Source organism: Chelonus insularis, unplaced genomic scaffold, assembly GCF_013357705.1.
Source record: "Chelonus insularis isolate UGA/USDA-ARS -01 unplaced genomic scaffold, ASM1335770v1 contig_264_pilon, whole genome shotgun sequence".
In the NCBI taxonomy this organism is placed as follows: domain Eukaryota; kingdom Metazoa; phylum Arthropoda; class Insecta; order Hymenoptera; family Braconidae; genus Chelonus; species Chelonus insularis.
In genome coordinates this window covers 56,498-71,508 of record NW_023276454.1, presented here as the reverse complement: position 1 = coordinate 71,508, position 15,011 = coordinate 56,498, and the positions used below count along the sequence as shown (strand labels likewise).

The 15,011-nt window shown below is 27.8% G+C and overlaps 6 protein-coding genes across 9 annotated transcripts; 1 reads left to right on the top strand and 5 right to left on the bottom strand.

The window, feature by feature from the left end:
- The first annotated feature begins 184 nt into the window (after positions 1-184).
- Positions 185-3,127, top strand: LOC118065034 (solute carrier family 2, facilitated glucose transporter member 3-like). Its single transcript, XM_035080057.1, has 8 exons — positions 185-471; positions 602-678; positions 855-989; positions 1,133-1,406; positions 1,512-1,802; positions 1,884-2,290; positions 2,367-2,638; positions 2,719-3,127. The coding sequence occupies exons 1-8, from the start codon at positions 462-464 to the stop codon at positions 2,810-2,812; spliced, it is 1,560 nt and encodes a 519-aa protein (XP_034935948.1). The 5' UTR covers positions 185-461; the 3' UTR covers positions 2,813-3,127.
- Positions 3,128-3,298: 171 nt separating this feature from the next.
- Positions 3,299-5,033, bottom strand: LOC118065039 (solute carrier family 25 member 35-like). The gene is made up of 4 exons (XM_035080066.1): positions 4,747-5,033; positions 3,797-4,400; positions 3,605-3,719; positions 3,299-3,540 (listed from the first exon to the last, which is right to left on the bottom strand). The coding sequence occupies exons 1-4, from the start codon at positions 4,776-4,778 to the stop codon at positions 3,344-3,346; spliced, it is 948 nt and encodes a 315-aa protein (XP_034935957.1). The 5' UTR covers positions 4,779-5,033; the 3' UTR covers positions 3,299-3,343.
- Positions 5,034-5,063: 30 nt separating this feature from the next.
- Gas41 (YEATS domain-containing protein 4 Gas41) lies at positions 5,064-6,333 on the bottom strand. Its single transcript, XM_035080067.1, has 4 exons — positions 6,100-6,333; positions 5,740-6,021; positions 5,485-5,665; positions 5,064-5,348 (listed from the first exon to the last, which is right to left on the bottom strand). The coding sequence occupies exons 1-4, from the start codon at positions 6,151-6,153 to the stop codon at positions 5,173-5,175; spliced, it is 693 nt and encodes a 230-aa protein (XP_034935958.1). The 5' UTR covers positions 6,154-6,333; the 3' UTR covers positions 5,064-5,172.
- Positions 6,334-6,452: 119 nt separating this feature from the next.
- Positions 6,453-8,739, bottom strand: LOC118065036 (targeting protein for Xklp2-like). Of its 3 annotated transcripts, none has more exons than XM_035080061.1 (2): positions 8,724-8,739; positions 6,453-7,918 (listed from the first exon to the last, which is right to left on the bottom strand). In XM_035080061.1, the coding sequence occupies exon 2, from the start codon at positions 7,870-7,872 to the stop codon at positions 6,622-6,624; it is 1,251 nt and encodes a 416-aa protein (XP_034935952.1). In that variant the 5' UTR covers positions 7,873-7,918; positions 8,724-8,739; the 3' UTR covers positions 6,453-6,621. The 3 variants fall into 3 exon arrangements, with proteins under 3 accessions (XP_034935952.1, XP_034935951.1, XP_034935950.1); XM_035080060.1 differs by lacking the exon at positions 8,724-8,739 and adding an exon at positions 8,048-8,082; XM_035080059.1 differs by lacking the exon at positions 8,724-8,739 and adding an exon at positions 8,084-8,232 and having other exon boundaries at positions 6,454-7,918.
- A 375-nt stretch (positions 8,740-9,114) lies between these two features.
- Positions 9,115-13,167, bottom strand: Pfrx (6-phosphofructo-2-kinase). The gene is made up of 6 exons (XM_035080058.1): positions 12,304-13,167; positions 11,296-11,723; positions 10,737-11,210; positions 10,429-10,663; positions 10,229-10,356; positions 9,115-9,607 (listed from the first exon to the last, which is right to left on the bottom strand). Exons 1-6 carry the CDS (start codon positions 12,389-12,391, stop codon positions 9,551-9,553), a joined length of 1,410 nt encoding a protein of 469 aa, XP_034935949.1. The 5' UTR covers positions 12,392-13,167; the 3' UTR covers positions 9,115-9,550.
- A 137-nt stretch (positions 13,168-13,304) lies between these two features.
- On the bottom strand, positions 13,305-14,773 carry LOC118065037 (probable serine hydrolase). 2 transcript variants are annotated; one of them, XM_035080063.1, is made up of 3 exons: positions 14,653-14,773; positions 14,271-14,526; positions 13,305-14,200 (listed from the first exon to the last, which is right to left on the bottom strand). In XM_035080063.1, exons 2-3 carry the CDS (start codon positions 14,401-14,403, stop codon positions 13,362-13,364), a joined length of 972 nt encoding a protein of 323 aa, XP_034935954.1. In that variant the 5' UTR covers positions 14,404-14,526; positions 14,653-14,773; the 3' UTR covers positions 13,305-13,361. The 2 variants fall into 2 exon arrangements, with proteins under 2 accessions (XP_034935954.1, XP_034935953.1); XM_035080062.1 differs by having other exon boundaries at positions 14,271-14,751.
- Positions 14,774-15,011: the final 238 nt, after the last annotated feature.

The window sequence follows — 15,011 nt, the reverse complement described above, 5'->3', positions numbered from 1 at the left end:
AATGTTATTGTTTTTTAATTAAAAAATAAAAATATTAAATATCTAGATTTAATTGGTTAAATAATAGTATTTTTCACTATTAAAAATTGTATCAAATTTAAACATCATGATAAGTGAATAAATTATAAAATATTCATTCATATGATTAAATATAAATATGAATGGTTTTTCTAATTAATAAAAAATTTTTGTATAGTTAATGGATTTGGGCAAAGGCCGTAATTTTTTTATTACAATTAGATAGTCGTAATCTTTCTCTAATTCTGTTGGTTAGATCTAATGACTCGAGTTTCTATAGGCTATGTTCGAGTTTAGTTTTACATTCCTTTGATAGTTATCAATTCTGTCGAACCTCCATAAATGTAACTAGCACTCAACGAGCTTATTATCATTTTAGTCTCTTTTATGATAGTTAGATTCATTATAATTGATTTTTTTAATTCTAAATTTTTTAGCGAGTCATGGCTCCCGGTAAATAAGTTTATAGTACTCTTTTTCAATTTTTTTTTATTATTTATTCTTTCATTCATGTATACTTTAATTTATGAAAAAAATGTTTGAAATATTATTACAATAAAAAATTCAAATTTGTGATTTTTAGAAAATGATGCATCAACTTTATGTCTTGAGAGTTCAACACGACCAAGTTTATTAAATAAACAAAATTCACAAGATGAGGTAAATATTAACTATTTCATTTAAAGTTCATGAGCAATTGTAAAACAATTAATATAATATGACATAAAAAATTACTGTGAGATTAAATTTATTGGTCAAATATGTACTTATTAATAACAAACATAGATATTGTTGATAATAATTCATTTTATTTTTTTCACATATAAATTATTTAGAATGAAAAACAATCACATAGTAAGAAAGACTCTGGTAAATGGACCCCATTATTAATTCTCGCCGGTTTCACGTGTTGCTTTGGATCTGCAGTTCCAACAGGATATAATATTGGTGTTGTTAATAATCCAGCTGAAGTAAGTAATTACAAAGTTACATAAACTTATTACAAATTAATTGTTTATATTTCTGAAACCAATTAATGATCAAATTTAAATTGCATCAGTTATAGTGTTTGTTTAAACAAAATCATTTAATATAAATTAATTAACTATTACAGCTCATACAAAATTTTATAAATGAAAGTATTAGATCACAGTACAATAAACAGCTCTTACATGGAGAGTTAGAATTCATTTGGTCTGTAATAGTGTCAATATTCTTAATTGGTGGTGTAATTGGATCATTTGGTGCTAGTTGGCTAGCTGACAAGTATGGTAGAAAAGGAGCCTTTATGGTAGGAAATATTTTTGGAGTTCTTGGAGCAATTTGTTTTTCATTAACTCCTATAATAAATTCAGTTGAAATTCTTATATTGGGTCGACTTTTAGTAGGTACATCATTAAAAATAATTTGCTTCAATAAAACATTTATCAGATAAATTATTCTCTTTTAAAGCTATATTGTAGATTAAAAAAAATGATAACATATTTTTATAGGATTTTCTGGGGGCATTGCCACAAGTTTATTATCAATGTATATGATGGAAATTGCTACAGTTGGCCAAAGAGGAGCCGTTGGAGTACTTTGTCAACTAGGTATCACTGTTGGAGTATTTTTAGGACAAGTTGCTGGTTTGGAAAATGTTTTGGGTACTGAAGAATCCTGGCATATTATGCTTACTGCTTTTGCTCCTTTATGTATTATAAGTCTTGTATTGTTTTATTTCTTGCCGGAGAGTCCTAAGTACTTATATATTATCAGACAGGAGCCAGAGAAAGCTACTCAAGGTTAGTTATTCAAAAATAAATAACGTTTATCAATGTTTTAGAACTTATAGGTTACAACAGAACAATTTTATCATTTTATAGAACTCGCACGACTACGGAATGTTCATCCTAATTTATTACATGATGAAATATGTAGCTTACAGGAAGAAAGTTTAATAAATTCATCTATGGATTCATGGACAGTTGGTCGTGTTATAAAAGACTCTTCTGTACGATTACCAATTCTTTTAGTGTCTGCTTTGCAACTTGGACAACAACTTAGTGGCATAAATGCTGTTTTTTATTATTCGCATAAAATATTTGAAGCTGCTCAATTAAGTAAAGATGATTCGGAATATGGGATCCTAGGAACTGGTGTAATAAACATTGCAATGGCTGTTATTTCTGTTCGCATAATGTCTCTATTTGGAAGACGTACTCTATTTCTTTGTAGTTCTTATGCAAGTGCAATATGTTTAACTGTTTTGTGCATTGGATTAAGTGTTATAGTAAGTAATTATTGTAAGAAAACTTATCTCATTATTTTTTAATAATTAAAAAATCATTTCAATCTTAATTTTATAGGAATATGGTTCCTTCGTACCTTGGCTGTGTATTATAGCTGTTGAAGCTTATGTTTTATTTTATGGACTAGGGCTAGGACCTATTCCTTATTTTATTGCCTCAGAATTATTTGATGTACCTTCAAGACCAGCCGCAATGGCAATAGGAAGTGTATGTAATTGGGGTGGAAATTTTGCTGTTGGTTTACTATTTCCAACAGTTGCAAATATTATGGGAGCATATACGTACTTAATATTTGTATTTATTATCATTATTGTTGCTATGTTTGTTAAGTATGTTTAAATTTAATTATACATCAATATTGACTTTGATTTACTTATCTTCAAATGTTGATCTAAATCTTTCTTTTCAGGTTTTATTTACCTGAAACGCGTGGTGTTAACACTACAGATATCACAGCTGCTTTAAGTCAAGGCTTTCATTTGCGTCGGCGGCCCATTAATTAAGTTAAACTCTTTTCTATTCAACTATTTGAAATATTTGCATAAATGTCATGAATATGTACTTATTGGTAATCGAAACTTGTATCGATTTTTGATAGAAATATTTTTCACTTTTTGTATAGAGTCATACTTGAATTTTTTTATATACAAATTTATCTTTTAATCATCATAATAATGCTTCTCAATAAATAATCATATATTTTTCTATCGAAAATCTTAAATACATCAAAACTTAATTGTTACAGTATTTTTCTAAATAATGACTCATGTAGCATCTGGATGCTCCATTTTTATTTAAATGACACGGTAATTTTATCTTATTTACAAGGTCAAATTACTAAAATTTTAATCTACTCTGTGTTATTACAATGACAATTTAATTCATAAAATATAATGAAATGTTAATGAATTTTAAATAAATACATATTTTATCAGAAAGATAAAAAGTCTTTAAAGTATTCGAAAATAGTCATATGTATAATAAATTCATTTAGTTTTACAAAGTTGTTAGGTCTCTTTTATTAATAGAAATATCTATTTTTTAATTAATTGAAAATACAGTATTTCTAATTCATCATAGAAGCATAAACATAAAACAGTATGTGGAGCTATCCTTATCCAAGTGGGAACAGTGCCTTTATATAAGCCAGTGATTCCTTCTGTTTTAAATATCTTTATAAAAGCATCAGAGAAATTGTTATACAATAGTCCTCGTCCGCTAGCATCAGAAGCTATTTGATAAATATCAAAGTAAGTAAGGAAATATAATAAAATCATTATCATATAATAAATTACCTTGATTATACAAACGCGTACAAACTACATCAAATGGTTGAATAGTCAAAGCTACAGAACTCCCACCTATTACAGCTGAACAGAATGTTAAAAATAAAGGTCTATCATCGAAGATCTGAAAGTTTAATGATGAATGAATCACTTTGGAATAAAATTAAAATTATTTGATCATTTTATTACATTTTAACTTACACTAAATGGTTTTAACCAATCTCCAACAACGCTAAATGTTGTTAACTGAGTGGCTGATCCAAAAAATAATCGTGGAACATTAGCATACCATCGTCTATAAAGTCCTGCAAATCCTGCTTCTTTCCAAAGAGATTTGAAAGCAGCCCATTCACTTGCATGGCCATGTTGGTAACCAACAGCTAACATTTCTGCAGCTGATTGAGATTGGATTTGAGTTTTTACCAAATAAAATGGACTTCCTGCAACAGCTCCTACACATCCTGCTATTCCACTTATTAATATAGTTTTTATTACGTTTGTTTGACCATCATCATTTAAAGTTAAACCATAATTTTTAGCAAAATTATAAGATCCTAATCTTATTCCATTTAGAACAACTTGAAAAGCCAATGCTGATACAATTCCCGATTGAAGTCCTGCTAGTCCTTCATTCACAGCAATTATATAACCAGCATGAAATGTATTTTTGTAAATTTTTTTATACGTTCCTCGTGCTTCTAATTCCCCTTGCAGTTGAAGTCTTACTTTTATTACATCAATAGGATTTGTAAATATACCAGCACCTACTGCTGCTAAAGCTCCAATTCCAAACTCGACACCAATCCTAAAATATATTTTATGTTGCAATATATTAGCTGATTAAAAACTACTTAAACTTGTTTTATCATGCATCATTTTATTCAAAAGCATAGATATGATTAATTCAAATAAGAGTCTACTTTTGCCGCGCAAAATGTTGAAAATAAATCATATATACACATATGTGGTATTCAGATAAAAAGTGTATATACAGTATGTACCACTGATAATAATGGCTCGATTTCAATAAAAAACAAAAAAATAATTGAACGTGCGTTAATGTTAGCATGAACAATGATTTCAATCGATAATATTTAAAAGTTTCAAGAATTATATAATTTTAATAAGTGTATTGTAGTAGAAAAACTTACGATTTATTTTTTTTGATGTTTTCTGACGTCATATTAGTATTTGGAAGACTATTTTGTAACTCATGTGTAATTAATTGTGTAACTCGATGAAATTTTCAGATAAGATAATAATATGATCTTTAATTAAATTATTTATGATACTGAAAATCTCTCCTAATTTGTGAATTAAATAGTTCATTTCAGTGAAGATATTAGTACAGAGATGATGCAATGAAGTATCCAATATAGTGAATTATTATTACACGGTTCAAAAGACTCTCGTGACTTGCGGACTATAATAACCATATTATTATAGTAGTGACCAAACAGAGCGAGAATATATTCAAGTCATTATCGTTTATTTATATTCTTATTAATTAACTAATTATATAAAAATTTGTACATCTTAGTTATTAGAAATATTCTTTTTTTGTTTTATCAGTTGTTCTATTGTGCCGCCGATAAAGGATTGCCAACTTTCGATATTTTTGCAATTTCTTCTTTAAATTTTGCGATTGTTTCCTTTGCTAAAGTTAATTTTTCTTTGAGATCAATTATCTCTAATCGTACTTTGTTTCTCGCTTCAGTTATTGCCTTCAGAGTGTTTTCTTTTTTCGCTTCAACTGAAAAAGTTTCAATCATCATACCAAAATACTATCAATTTTTCATAGAAAAAAAATTAATTGCATGCATAATTAACAATAAATTGTATATATATATATATTATGATTGATCATAACTTTGATATTAAATACTTACAATCAGTTTCATGTTTCCATGTTCCAAGTGTTATTGGTCTTGTTGTACTTAGCAAATGTTGCATCAAAGCGGTAGGATCTTGGAAGACAATTTCTTCATAAAATTCAGAAACTAAATTTTTTTTGCCCATTTGAATTTCAGGCGAAGATTGAAATAATTTCAAAATATGATAAATTGTAACCTAAAACGAGGTAAACATTGAATTACTTACAGAAAAGCAAATACATTGATATGATCAGATAGTTTATGACTTACCGGCCTTTCATTTGGATCGTGGAAATAAATTTTTATAACAATTTCAAATTCTCCCCAGCCAGTTTCCGTCAATTCATAAGGTGGTTTAGTTACAATTCTATTTGGATTATTATAACTTTCATGTAATTTAAAATGCACTTTTTTCACGTATGTTGACATATCTTCATTGTGATAAGGTTTAACATAAACAGTCCATTGATGAGTGTGTCCATCTTCTTCTCTTTTTTTTCCAAAGTATCGTGCTACATTACCATATACTAATGGTTTAACAATGGTTAAACCCTTATTATAAAAATGAAATTAATTAATTCACTCAATTTTTTAGAGCGGATAATATAAACATACACCAAAACAACTAACCTTAATTCTACCTCCAGAATCAGGCCCGAATTCATTCGTTGATGCCAATGCCATGGTTAGAAATTATTCATTTCTATACTTATTAAATTATATTTATACCATAATGAGTACATCCAAATGATGATTTTTATTTTTTCTGAAGTTATCTTCGAAGTGAGGAATTACCCTTTCATTTAATAAAAAATAATAAAAATACACGAAGAGACGCCATGTTGTTTTCAAACATCACAGCAGCGCCACTCTCTTTTCGGGAATTTTAACCACCAAATTCAAATGAAAATACTTTAATTAAGAAACCTAAAAAAATTTATTAATGTATTTTAAATTAGCTTGCATAAAAGTATACAATATTATGTAAATTATAATAATGTTTGTTAATTAAAAATATTTTTTCACTAAAAATATTTATTTTTTATTAAAAATTATTACGTCAATTGAAAGACATTTATCTATAAAACGATTCATCAAAATATTATTTGTTTTAGTTTATAAATATAATAAAAAATTATCATGAACTAATAATTATTTAGCTTGCTTAATTTTAAGTGCCCATGCTGGACTCTGTGGTTCTGTCAATGGCTTTTTTGAACGAATAGGAGCAGGTACTTTAAATTCTGGCACAGGAATTGCTTTGTGTTCCATAGTCTTTCTCAATGCTAATTCTTCGAGTTTTTCTTTTTCTCGTTGCTTTTTCTCTAACTCAGATCGTATTTTTTCAATTTCCATTTCTTTTTGTTTTAATTTAACGTCAAATTCATGTCTTTTCTTTGCTCTTTGGTCTGTATGTAATTTCGGAGGTAAAGCCTTACAAAATTGATGCTGTATTCGTGGCTTGATTTTATTTTCATTTGGTGATTTATTTTCTTGATTTGCTCTTTTAAGAGTTGACGTATTGACATTAGTTTTTACATTCTTGGTATTTTTTACTGCGGAAAGAGTTGATGTCGTAATAGAACGTTTCATAGTTGCTGATGTAGATTTTGTCTTTAAGGTTTCATTACCTTTTGCTACATTACTATTAATTGTTAAAGCTGATCGACTACGAATCACTGTTTTACGTTGATTATTTAATGAAACATTTTTATTAGTTTGTTGTATTCCCGTTGTAATGTTTTTTTCTGCTTCATTATTATTGATTTTTGTCACTGGTTTCTTAATTCTACTTAAAAAACTGAATCCAATAGGTTCTGTACGTTTCTTTTTACCATCAATTATGGGAATCGAAAAATGATTTATTTTTTCCTCTCTTAGTTCTATCCCTTCATCTGTATCGACTAGTGTTTTAATAATACGTTTATCCGTCTCTTTGGAATTTTTATTTTTTGATATTGACGAATTTAACGAAACGTTCATTATTTTGGATTTTGATAAATCAGGAGGTGGTAATGACATTGTTTTCGTTTTCGTTGGAACAGCTAACTTCGATTTCATAGGAGTTGGAGGCTTTTTAAATATTTTAGATGAATTCAGTGTATTATTTATTTGAGTATTTTCTTGAGTATGATCTACTTTTTCATCTAAAAAGTTATTTTCTTTATCAATATTAATTTTTGTGGTGGAATTTAAATGATCAAGCTGTTCGGATTTTTCAACTGTTGTGATTTGTAAATTATTCATTGCATTTAATAATCCATCTTCAGAATCACAATCTTCATTATCTTTTTGTGTATTACATGACAAAAAAGATGAATTGATAGTTTCTGTAGCCGATTCATCAAGATTATCAGAGTTAGAATCTGTAGAACGCCACTGTGAATTATCTAAATTCTCCATAGTTTGTTTATACTATTCACACGTATTTACAAAACTTTGATAATGCCTGCAAAAAAAAAACAATATTTCTTATCATTGGACAAATTAATATTAGTTGTTTACATTCTTACATAACCAAGACTAAACCAACAAAAATAATCAATTCTTATTTTTCATATCAAAACAGACAACTTACAACAAAATAAATAATATTTAATTATTTTTCACTCACTTAGTAAATTTTATCACTCAGAAAATAAATGTAGCAGTTAAAGAAATTGATATTATTAATTTTGTTGGATTATTTTGTAATAGAATATTTGTAGCGGTTATTTTATAACGAATCTTTTGAATGTTCTGAATTGATAGAAAAAAAAACAATGCACAGATGGCGTGCAGTGTATTTGCCAATATTTACTTCAGATAATTTGATTAGATATTTCTGTTTTATCAGTTCTAAAGGTAATGTAGTTTAAATAAATAATCACGTGATCATTCTTAACTCGCAATTATAACCGCTTTGTTTTCTTAGTTATTGTTATTTAAAGTAATATGATTCTTTTGTAGTCATTATAATCAGTCATTGTATAAAAATAAATATTTTAATACAATTTTAATCATAACTTTAACATATGAATCATTATTTTATACTTTAATACAATAAAAAATATACTTGGAGATCGCGCGCAAATTCTCCGTTCAATTGGTGTGTCTTTAGATGTTATGCTCATAAAATTTTTATTAAAAATTATTATAATTCTATATTTTTATGCAATTGAAGAAAGTTTCAAGAGAAATTATGTATATTTATCAGAAACTTCTATGAGGTTAGTATTTACTAATTTACATTTTAATGAATAAAAAATGCTTACCTTATTGCGTTTTGGATTCAAGTCTTTGACTGAATTTTTATATCCGTTTTTCATGTTTATACACTGAGTTTTCAAATTTATCTAAAGCATAATTGATTAATTTTATAAAAAATTTCGATAATAAACAGGACATTTATTAAAAAAATCAATTATTCTAATACTTTATTTAATATTTTCATTGTAGTTACAGGAGAAAAAGATGATAAAGTTTTATTATTGAATAGAATAAAGTAATGCAAAATAGATAATATTTCGAATGATATATATGTACGTATTTACATATATGTATTTAAAATTTTAAGAAACATTGTCATTTAACGTTATAAATATACACTGGGTGAATATTGTTTGTCTTATTTTTCTTTATGAATTTATCATTAGTTGAAGAATATTGATTAAAAGTGTGAGTTTATTAATGAATTTTTTTTTATAAGAACACAATATTGTTAATAATATTTTTATGGAACTTTCAGGGTTGAAAAATTATTGAATAAATGATATTAATTAAAATTACCCAATTAAAGTTACGCACTTATCATTTTGAGCACTCATATCACATTATCAACAATATACAAAAAAAATAATCATATTTTTCTACACCAGCACATTAAGAGGGCAACTGATGTACATTTGTATATATTTTTCATAATTTTTATAAGTAAAAATGAAATAAAAAATAATTTGGCACTATAATAAGCTCCCACGGGGCAGCCTGCTGCCCTTAAAAATGCTGCTAGGTCTCAATCATAGTAATTATAATTACGATCATAATAATAAAAATGTCCATCTAGAAAAAAAATTATTTATTTAGTGACTAATTATTGCTATCAAGTGTGTAGATTTTTTCCTATGCTCCTGAATCGCTGCTCCAAATATCCAGGGATCTGAAAATAATCGCATATCATAATACATAATCTCATGGCTATGTTTGCATAAAAAAGGTCAGTCGTCAATTGTTGTAAATATTATCTCAATGTTGCCGTGAAAACCATGCACATATGAAGTATCAATAAAATAATAAATCTATCAATATGTATTGTTCCATTATTATACACACATAAATCAATAGTATGAACTATTGATCGAATCCCAATATCGTCCAGCAAAGAATTAGTTTCATGAAAGAAATATTTAACTCGTTGAAAGTTAAATTTTTCTACTGAATTGAATGCATAAATAAATTGAGCAATCGATATAATATAAATAATAGAATGTCAATGAAACCATTAAAAAGCAACCAATGAACGAGAAAAGAAATCGATATTTTATAATCAAAATGAAACAGGCAGTTAAGGAGCATTAAAACACAAGCAGAGGTAAGGATTAGGTTTTTTATTAGCATGGAATATTTTTGAACTTATGACGAAAAATTTAAAATACCAATTGATCGCCTTTTTCAGGTTTCTTATTTTTCGTCATGATATCAAGTCATGATAAATCATAAAAATTTCTCTAGACTACTATTGTTCTATTTACAATTGTGTTATATAATGATTTGCTTCTACCTTTGGTTTTGGTCGATGTGTATCCACGGCGTCTATGGGTAACCGAATTCTTTCCACTTTACAACCATAAGCTACAGGGGTTAATTTCATTATTGTATGTAAGGGTACTTGTAAATAGGGTAATTCATCTGTAATCAATAGTTATTGTAATGAACTTGAAATAAAACCAAGTGTTAATCAAATGTGTGATCGAAATTTACCTGCGTTTTTGTCAAGAAAATATGCTAATAGACATCGTAGAACAGCTTGATGAGAAACCACTAAAACATTTCCTTGTCTTTCAAGTTCCATTATTACTGGCTCAAGACGAGCTACTAAATCTTCATAACTTTCTCCTCTTGGATATCGGTATGAAAATTTATTCTGGTCCCTCGCAGCAAAATCGACGGGATATTTACTCGAAATTTCTTCATATGTCATTTCTTCGCAAATCCCCTATTCAAATATTGATGTTGATTAGAAACTACTGGTTAATAAAAAATATTCAATCATAAAAAAATATACTTACTGCATCAATTTCATTGAGTGCTTTCCACCTTTCTTGTGGAGCATTAACATCGGCAGCTGTTTGAATGGTTCTTTTTAACCAGCTAGTCCAAACACGTAAACCTTGGATATCTTGTTCTTCAATGTATTTAGCAAGAGCTTTGGAATATTGTCTACCTCTTTCGCTCAAATCTGAATCACCGCCAATTCTTCCCTCAAGATTCATTAAGCTTTCGCCATGCCTTGTTAGGTAAATAGTTCGTGGCACAATGTGTATATTCATCAAATAATAAACTATTCTACTCTGAATATGACCCTCATGTTTAAAAACCAATACTTTCTCGCCTGTGTTATAAATTTTCATAAACGATAAATCACGTTCTAATTTTTCATCAAGTGGTTGGTATTTTTCTTGATAATGTTCAATTCTCAACATAAAATCTGCTAAAACTTCTTCTTTATTCATGTTTGCATAATCTGGACTGCTAACCTTCACCTAGAATTATTCAATACAAACAAGTATTTGAATTACGAAATAAATATTAATCTCATATGAATTTTAAATTAATTTAATTGATTACCTCCATAATATTTTGTTCAACGATTTCTGGATCATCACAAACAGACTCAACAAAAAATAGTTTAAAGCCCATTTTTTCAACAACAATATTATAAATCATTTGTCTCCTTTCTAGAGTTGAATTAGTAGCATCAAAAACAGCAACTTCTCCATCACCACTTTCTAACCATTGACAAACATCATTCAGAGCATCAACAGCACATTGAGTTCTTATTGCCATTGCTTTAATATTATCAGGTCGAAAAAATTCATGACATTGATATGCAGTAGTAGCATGTCGTCTATATTCTCCTAAATTGAAGACCTTGGTATTTATGCCAATCCAATTTAAATATCTGCAAAGTTTTTTTGAGATATATGTTTTACCCCGTGCGGGTAAGCCAACCATTGCAATTACATGTCGTTTATTTACAAAATTTGCTCTTTCCCCTGAAACAATAAATAAAGAAAAATCATTTATATCATCATTATAATAATATAGATATCTGTATTAAATTCAATACTATAATGTCTATATTTTTTGAATAAGCATTTGTAATTATATATCTGAATATATCAGATAAAATATCTGAATGCATCATAAATATATCATATTATTTTATGGTCTCAATTACTGATGTCTCAGCTTAAACTTTCCTCAATAAGATAAATAAACGGCTCCAATGTCCAGTTTTGATAAGATCATTACCAAGATAAAGGTCTAATAATATTTTATGAATTTATTGAATATCACAAAGTAATAAATTATTGCGATAATTCGCTCATCGGGCCATTATCGTTATACATTTTATTTTATTTGTCCTCGGTATAGTATCAATGTGAGGCTATAGGTTAGTCAGAATAACATCGCAATAAAAAAATATTGTTGAATATCAATATTACACGTAATCACTTGTTTTCTTGCTTTTTAAATAAAACAAATTATGCATGAAAAAAAAGTCAATTAATTCATAAAATATCAGTGAGTTATATTGAAATTAAATAAAATAAATATTAATGATAAATTTACCTCTTATTGGAAATGGTTTGGTCTGAATAGTATCGGATGTTGGTGGAGTATAATGCATCTCAGTATTACGATCAGTCATTTTTCTCATTCGAAACAAGTGTCACTTGAAATACTGGCTGACTAAATAGCACTTATTTCAAGGTTGGTCAATTGTACAATAAAATTTCCAAAGATTGATGTGATAATTAAACAATCTAGTGTACAAACAGGTGCAACAGAACCCTCTGAGTATTATTCAAGGACCAAAGTTGCAGCAAGTCATAATGCAATTAAAATCACACGTTATTCTTAGTACAATAATGAGAGAGTAACTGCGATATCAAAGAATGTGGAGACAGCTTTCAGTAGACGGGTGAGCTGATGAGTTTTCGAAAATACGCACGCGCATTTAGGAGCAACAATTATATGTATATTTAATAATCAAATGATAATGAAATAGTTAGGAGATAGTAGATGAACTGACGAGCGCAAACGCAATTCGTTCTTAAACTTAGTATTAAGCTGGTTCCTTTTTTTTTGTTAACTTGTAGAACACTTGGAAACTTTGGTTAGTTTTCCAACGCGACTGACAATTATGTCAATGAATCATATCAAGATAAATGAACACAATAACTTAACTTTAAATATTATTCAATAAATTTACTTTACTTATAAAATTTAATTTAAAGAGAAACTAAGCACGATATACATATAATGAAACGAGCAGTAACAAGGATCAACCGACTTAAACCAGGCGATTTTACTGACCACTCCGAAGCCTCACAGTATCACGCGACGTTCTCGACAAGTTCTAATGCTTACGTCACAATATATTGCTGCTTATAATACTCTTTTTCTTCCGGCTTGGCGCCACAAGTTTTATCTTTACATACATACCTAACAAGAATAAGCCTGAAAGAATTATTTTCCATCATCAAACATTCTTTCACATTGATGCTTTTTTGTTGGCTCATTTAATCACTAATTGATTAAATGAATAAATAAATCAGCACACTTTGGTGTTTTTATATAAATAAAATTTTATTTACAATGTTTTAGACATCTAATTGTTGAATTTTTCAATTAATATACTGATGAGCAAAAGGGCTAATTATTTCTGCTACTTGTTTTGCATTACTCATATGAAAATGATGAGTACCAGGCACAGTGTGAAATCGAAAATCAGATGAATGTTTTTCAATAACTTTTAGAACATCATCACTAAATTCTTTAGGTTCATTATGTCTAGAATTTTCACCTTTTATTATCATACAAGGGCAATAAATTTGCATGGCTAATACTTTTAAATGATCATGAGAAAATCCAGTGTCAGTTAGAAATAATTTAACTCTTGGATCTCTGTGAAAAAATATTGAACCATCAGGTTTTTTTGTTGCTCCTCTTTGCATTAAAATTTTACATAGAGATTCATCAATACTATTTCTGGTAGCTTTAATCCATCTATTAATTGCTTCTTCTTCAGTGTAACTTGGTGTTGGAGTTGATAATTTTTCATATTTAAAAAAATTATTCCAGTCTTTAGCAAACAAAGGTAAATGTTTGGCAGCATTCAATGATGGATATTTGAAGTAATCAAAGGCTATAACAAACTTGATATTATTTGGAAATAAAGATGTATACATAAAAGAAACCATTCCACCTAGAGAATGTCCCATCAATCCAAATTTATTCATTCCATAATATTCTTTGACTCTGTGAACTGCTTGAACGTAAAGCAGAGTGTTATACATTATACCATCTGGTATCCAACTAGAAAAGCCATGGCCAGGGAAGTCCATGGCCAATAGAGATACATTATCAGGTAAATTTTGTGCCAGTGGGTCAAATGAGCAGGCATTATCTTGCCAGCCATGAAGTGCAAGAATTGGTTCAACATTAGATGATCCCCAATATTTACCTTGATGAATAATAAGTATTTTGTTAAATAAAAAAGAGAATAAAAATTTTTTTTTTTATACTTTACATACCAGTTAATTTTCCCCAAGGTACTTTTATTTCAACTTCTTTATATTCTTTACTTGTTGCTTTAGTTGTTGATAAATATTTTCTTAATATATTTAATTGTAACAACTGACTTTTAAAAATTTTATTCAAAAACATGGTAATTTATAAAGCAATAAATTATTCTAAAAATATGTTATATCTCTATGACAAGCAATATTAATTACTGGATTTCTGTCAAATTCTATTGACTAGACTTTGAGCTTGTAATATATTTGAACTCTGCATTAGTAAATGACGTAATGATTAAGTATAATTATTGATGAATCACGGAAATACATTAACAAATCAAAATCATATAAAGTAATTAAAAATCATTGTGACAATGAAAAAATATCAGAAACATACGTGTAAAAAAAACATAATAGTGTAAAATGAATAGACTATTCATTCAGTCTATTGTGGTAAAAACTGGAAACTGAACTAGATACAATTACTAATCCATTTACGTATAAACATTCAAGGTTATGAGATATAAAATTAAAATATGTATAATTAAACGCACTTCTTGATATGTTGTTAACACACGTGTGATAATAATTGCTATTACTTATGTACATAGTTATCTATAGTTATCTATAGGAGCATGTCGATAATGTAGGTATCGTTACCATGATTGATAAAAGTAGAGAGTTTGTAAAAACAAATGAAAAATACATAAATAATTTTTTTTAACTAAAAAGTTCTCTTTATTGTTGAATATATCA